Source organism: Macrobrachium rosenbergii, chromosome 9 (genome assembly GCF_040412425.1).
Source record: "Macrobrachium rosenbergii isolate ZJJX-2024 chromosome 9, ASM4041242v1, whole genome shotgun sequence".
Taxonomy (NCBI): domain Eukaryota; kingdom Metazoa; phylum Arthropoda; class Malacostraca; order Decapoda; family Palaemonidae; genus Macrobrachium; species Macrobrachium rosenbergii.
The window spans coordinates 39658921-39665738 of record NC_089749.1 but is presented as its reverse complement, the minus strand read 5'-3'; the positions used below and the strand labels follow the sequence as shown (position 1 = coordinate 39665738).

The 6818-nt window shown below is 34.9% G+C and overlaps 1 protein-coding gene across 4 annotated transcripts in view; it reads left to right on the top strand.

Moving 5' to 3' along the window:
• Positions 1–6126, top strand: part of LOC136841705 (uncharacterized) — a 17260-nt gene extending 11134 nt beyond the window's left edge. For all 4 annotated transcript variants that reach the window (XM_067108924.1, XM_067108926.1, XM_067108925.1 and 1 more), the window contains 2 exons: positions 3275–3435; positions 4105–6126. In XM_067108924.1, the coding sequence (XP_066965025.1) occupies positions 3275–3435; positions 4105–4339 (396 nt within the window). In that variant the 3' untranslated portion in view covers positions 4340–6126. The remainder of the gene's footprint in view (positions 1–3274; positions 3436–4104) is intronic.
• The last annotated feature ends 692 nt before the right edge of the window (positions 6127–6818 follow it).

Genomic DNA, 6818 nt, shown 5'->3' with positions numbered 1-6818 from the left:
TGTATTACACAATGTTTGGCTCAGAATCCAAGAGGTATGAGGCTTCATATAGGTAATACTTAATATTTAAGAGGATATTCTAGTAGAAATACTAATACAGTTAGTTTTTTACAGTATATATTTCGCGTAAATGAAATATTCATGTTTCAGTAGCTTCGCAATATTCGCTGAAAGCACAAATCTCGTGAAAAGGCTCGGGAAATAATTTTATTTTTGTTCCATATTTTTCGCAATTACCGAAGTTGTGTTGGCAATGGGTTTTTTTACGTAATTTTTTTTACTTTTTTTGCTATATTTGTGTTTGCTCGTAATGGAAAGAAAAGTTCGAAAAATATAAAATCATTTTAGAAATTTAAGAAATTTCGTTCCTATTTCAATTTTCGTTTTTCTGTCACTTGAAATGAACGATAATTAGAGGATTTAAAATCTGTATATTTCAGTAATGAACATTCCCTTAATAGAATGTGTACACTCGCTCAAAAATGTGTTGAAATATACTTCAAAACCTTTCGGACAACAGCTCCGTTGTAAGCGCATGAAACAACTCAGACACTACTGGTGCATCAGAGAAATGACCTGCTGTTTCCCTTAAACCCGAGTTTTTCCTGATATTGTTGTCATACTTTACTTGATTAACGTATGTTACTACAATACTTCAAATTTCTGGTTTCTTTTAATGCTACTTAGGCCTATCATTTTGATACCTCTTATGAAATTAACTGAATATATATACTTCCTATTTTTGTATTTCTTATTATTTAAGCTTGTAAAGAATTAAAATTAGCAAGACATTCAACATTAACTTGGTTAATGTTAAACGCCACCAGTGAAGAAAGTAACATGCTCGTCTCCTCCTCATCGCAAAAGATGACTTTCTTCCAGAAGTCATTGGCCACTGGATGATACTGTATCGCAAACCCTAGCCTCTCTTCTTGGTGTTTCTCTGTTAAGAAGGGTTTCTTGGCCGGAATATGATGAAATAATATCTTGGCCTCATGTAGCATGTTGCGGGTGGTCTGGGCATCAACTTGAAGGGAGAGCAGATTGTTCTCTCTTTATAGCAAGGCTGGTCGTCAGGGGAGTTAGGCGGAGCTCCTTTAATGACCATCCGATAATGATCTTCAACAGCAGTGCAACCAATGGGATCGTCCTCCACTTTTATTCAATAGACTGATTATATGTCTATTTCACTTTGTTGTCGTATCCATCTATGCACACAGTTGTTCTATTTACGCCAAGCTGCCGAGCAATATCTACGATAGAAACATTAGTCTCATGCAAGCTAATGGCCGGTGACCTGTGAGATAATGTGATGCAGTTGAATCTGTTATCCAACTTATCGGTGCCAGTGACGTAACTTTCTTGCCCGAGTGTGGCGTCACACGATAACATAACGACGTTACAAGATTTTTTCTTTATTGTGTTTTTGACAACGTTTATGGTAGAATGATTTTTTTATGTATAAAATTTCGTTGATGATAATTCAATATAATTTTATTAGTTAAGATTCTTTTATTTGGATTCAAAATATAGTTTTTTCTTTGACTCTTTTGCCCGATTATCGGACACGAAAATTTTCAAAATGTCTCCTAATTTTTCGTAATATGAATTTTTCATTCGCTTTTCTTTTTATATAGTTAACCGTTTGATTAATAACCAAAATCGAATAAGAAAAGCACACTTTATTGTATATATATCAAAAGAATAAGTTGTTGTTAGGTGAACGAAAACTTCTGGAACATGTTGCAATACATTTTTGAGTGTGTGCTTAACACACTGGTAAATGTTATTTTTTACCTGAACCTACTGATAAATGGAATTTTGGCCATGACCTGTTAGGAAATCCATTTTTTCTACCACAACCCAATGGCGGGTGTAAATTTTTGCGGTAATCCACTTATAAATGTTTGCTTTAACTTATTGGTTAATGCAAATGTTTTGCTTTAACCTACCGTTCACTGCATTTTCTACCTTAACCAAAAGGTTAATGAAAAATGTTTTGCCTTCATTCATTAGTAAATGTAGTTTCTTTTGTTTTAAACTATTGGTAAATGCAATCATTTACCTTGGACATTGGTTTGGTAAATAGGCGCAACACATAAGCCAATGTTTCCTTTTTTAATAACTCTATAGAGACTTTATAATTAGAAATATGAAGGTGTCATTTAAAAATGATTTACGTGTAAAAGTTAGCAGACCTGAACCAATAATTTCAGTCTTCATATGAACAAGTATGGAATAATTCGAATTTAAAATATGAAGGGAAAACATAAAAGTATTTAATTCATGTAGGTTTTTCTATAAAACGAAAATAAGCAAACAAGAATCTAACGAGAACAACGTCTCAGGAAAGCGAAAGCAACAGCAAGAATCTAACAATTACAGCGTCCAGGAAAGAGAGATTATTTTTTCATACAGCCACAGCGCCGAAGATTTTAATTAGGTGGCCCCGACATTTTTAATGAGCTACTTCGAGTGTTTCAACTTTCGTCTCTGCCGTTTGCATAATGCAAGACCTAAAACGCAGGACGCCGAGAGTTTACATTTCTTAACACTTGTCGAGGTGGGTTTACGAATAAAAGACTTTTTTCACCCTCTTTCCCAGCCTACGGTATTTCAAATCACGTTCACTGACCTTCTCACCGAAAATGATTTTATCTTTAGGAATGGTTTTGCGGAAAAGAACGCCACATAATTTGACATAATTGAAAACAGTTTGCAAATTCATTATTAGTTATCTGTCGTTCAAATATTCTTAATGGAATATTTCCAATCATGAAATCGAATTATCTCAAGAACGTTGAAGCAGAATCTGATGAAACTTAAAGATATCCATCAGGCATTCTGACAGAGTTGGTATCATTTCGAGAAGGAATTAGAGCAGAGTTGTCAATCTGTTGCCACTGAACAGCCTCACTCTGAGACTGTTTCTTCCAGACTTTACCAACTTAGGGAGGTCATCTAAGAGGTATATCTATGAAGTATCGTCTAATGTGGCTCACCCGTTCTCTATATATGCTACTACCACATAAACAAACATTCATAAAGCCAAGAATTTATCGAATGTGTATCTTAGTGAGCTTTGCCGAATTTAGCCGCGCTGTGGACTCTTTCGTTCGCCATTATCAAATAATATCCGTTTCATGGGGCGTGAAAGACGGAGCTACAGAACTGAGACTCGAATACATGACTGTAATATAATCTTTACCAGTCATTGCCCTGAATCGTCAGAAAGTGCTCTAGTAGTTCAAGTCTTCTCATTATATTCTTGCAGGATCCTTCCGAAGACTCCATGGCCGTCTTATACATCATTCTGGTTCTGACGATTTTCGGAATGTCATTGCTGATATTGCTTATCAAATACTTGAAGAAAGAAAAGGAATCTGCCAAACTTCAGAGGTTTTATGACGACTACTTGGACAAGCGACTTCCAAGGTAAGAGGTCTTTTTTTCGACTGTAGTCAACCCTGACGCTTGACAGAAAATTCTTCGTACAGTTTTATAGATACTCGTTTATATTCCTTCATGTATATTACCGCCTCCCCCCCCCCCCCCCTCTCTCTCTCTCTCTCTCTCTCTCTCTCTCTCTCTCTCTCGTTAATGCGTTTTTCAGTTTTCCACTTTGAACAGGTCAAATATTCTACTTCAGATGTTGTTACACTAACTAAAGACCGTGATTAAAATCACCAGTTATTTATTCTATGTTTTTCGGTGAAATAGCGTATGTCAACTTTATACTGTAAAATTGCATAGTTTTTAAGAATAAAATATTTCTAAGCCATAGTTCTATTCCTAAATAGTTGTTAACCACTCCTTAATCATCACCATCTTTTTAGTCATGTAGGCTATATGTAACAAACAAATAAATAAATAAATAGATAAATAAAAGTAATTCAATAAATAGAGTGATGAATAAATAAATAAATAAATAAATAAATAAATAAATAAATAAATAAATAAATAAATAAATAAATAAATAAATAGATAAATAAATAAGCAGATAATTAAATGGATAAATAGATTCCGCGCTTATGCATTTACTAAACGAACACCTCCTCTATTTGATTCTAGAAACTTAATTTGTAAATTCTTCATCTTCCGAAGCATGGTCGTCCACTACGACGACGAAGGTCGCTACTTGAAGGCGAAGACGACCTCTAGGAAGATATCGAAGCGACCTGACCTGAACCTGGACCTCCCGTCTCCTTCAGCGTCCTCTGTAGGAGGGACGCCTTTGACCTCACCCTCTGTGATGTCAGCGGCGGCATCTCCTGATGCCACTTCCGTTAGCAGCAACTCCTCAATCCTGAAGAAGGCCCTCCTGGAACACGTCGTCTAATAGTAGAGCAATGCAAAGTCTAACCTTGATATTTTATGTCTTCATTGGTGAAAATCCAAATGTGTTTTCGGGAGACGTTCAGTTTGGTGTTATTTGGATGCTAGTGACATTGCGAAGTCTATTTGAAAAAGGGAAACTTTCTTTTTATGTTATTTGCGTTTCAAATGCTTTTTCGAAACACTGGAGTGATTGCAGGGGTATTTAGAGGAAGCTTCAATTAATTTGTTGGAAGAACTGTGAGATTAAAAAAATCAACGAAACCGCAAAAACCCATAAATGAATGTCAGCTACCAAAAGTTCTGAAGACATCGGAGGCCGTTTGTGAATTCTCTCTAAATGACTAATCAATTCATGAAGTTCATTCTGTCAAGACAGCACTTAAGCACTTTCGGCCATGGCAGTGAAAAGAGGAGTTGGAGTGGTTGGACAGCAAGACAAAGAGATTCTGAAAATAAAGGAGGTGACGTACAAGGATGTGAAGGTAGAATTAGGAGAAAACTCGGCAGTTACACCTGGAAGTAACAGATGGAGAGGGTGGACAGCAAATTTAAGAAGGGAAGAGGGAATGGCGGCAAAGTAAAGGGCTAAAAGTGGGTGCAGCTTGTGGCCGAAGGTACGCAGCAAACGCCCTTCAGCAATGTCTGCAGTGTACCACGTTTGCTGCGCTGACGGCAGTATCCCCTTAGAGGAAGGTCTCGAAATGATGTTGCTTGAAAGATGAGTGGCATTCCAGTGATTTGCTGTGGAAGTGTGTGTCTATATATATATATATATATATATATATATATATATATATATATATATATATATATATATATATATATATATATATATATATATATATATATATATATATATATATATATATATATGTATTTATATGCTTGCTGTCCTTTAATATGGGCTAAAAGAGACTCATAATTTTCTCGAGTTTGACAACTGATGATAAATGGCAGTTCTCATGAATTCCGGACATCTGATTGGTGTATGACTTTTCTGAGAACGAGGAGACATTAAATCGAGTTTTGGTTCACGGTTGACTAATAAACGATAAAGAACCGAGTTTTTTTTTTCTTTGCACTTCTGGAATCACAGCGAGGAAAGGGGAAACTACTGTAGGTCTTAATGAGAAGAAAATAAAGAAAATAAAGAAAATAAATTATTCATGACCAAAAACGACGTCAGAGTTATACATATCAGTGAAGCAATATGATGTATAAGATTGAATTAGACATTTCATGTGAGTGTATGTGCGTGTATGTGTGTGTGTATTTGCATGTTAGAGAGAGGGAGAGAAATAATCTTGGGTATTGTATCTGTTTTAAAGTTTTCTAATTCTTTCCATTGATTTGTATCTCGTAATGTTAGAGAGTATTTCCAGGATTACAGACGGTCTGATATTTTAATTTCCTTTTCATCTCTTTAGCTGTTGTTTATAATCACTTACATAGCTGGCGCTTATTTTCATTCGTCCGTCTTAGGTAGAAATAACGTGAAATTTTATTCACGAAAAGTCAGAGCTTTCCTTTTTTTAATTTCTTGAAAATTTTATGAGCAGATTTTGCTTGTTTATTTTTTCTTGACGACAGCTTATGGTAATTAGCTATCGTTAAAGGCCTGTTGCGCATATGACAACAAACAAATGATAATTAATTTTTCGTGGAAATGAGGCACAGGGTCTGTTTGCTCTACGATGGATGATAATGGAAAAATAAGGAAAATGTATGATCTTATCACTTACAATTTTAGTTCATTATAGTAAAATATACAATAAAATTACATAATTAGACCTTCGTTTGATAGTCACTGGGTAAACTCTTATTCTATATTAAGGTTACGAGAAATCAGCGCTTTTATATGACGCTAAAAGAAAAAAAAATTAGAGCCACTTTGCATTATACTCTACACTGATTTTTTAGATAAACTGTGTATGAATGTTTGTGGTGCCAAGTACTCCGGAGTCCTTCTCAATTACAACGCTCCTTGTACGTATATATCCTTGAAGTCACTGATTTTTCGAGAGCCTCGTGTACATACGTATCCTTGAAGTGATCGATTTCTCAATGGTTTTTTGTGCATAATATGTAACAATCCTTACCGTGACTGATTTCTCAGTTTCTTTAAAAACGCATGTATATATACTTGAACTAATTTATTTTTCAATATCTTTATGAACATATGTGTCAATCCATCCACTGGTTAATCTCTCAACAACTACATGTACGTATGTATACATAGAGTGGTCGATTTATCAATAATTTTATATACACATGTATCAATTGTTGCAGTGATTGATTTCTCAGTAGCTTTATGCACGCATGTATCCTTGAATTGATTGATTTCTCAATAGCTTTATGCACGCATGTATCCATGAATTGATTGATTTCTCAATAGCTTTATGCATGTATCCTTGAATTGATTGATTTCTCAATGTATCCATGAATTGATTGGTTTCTTTTTATGAACATATTGATTTCTC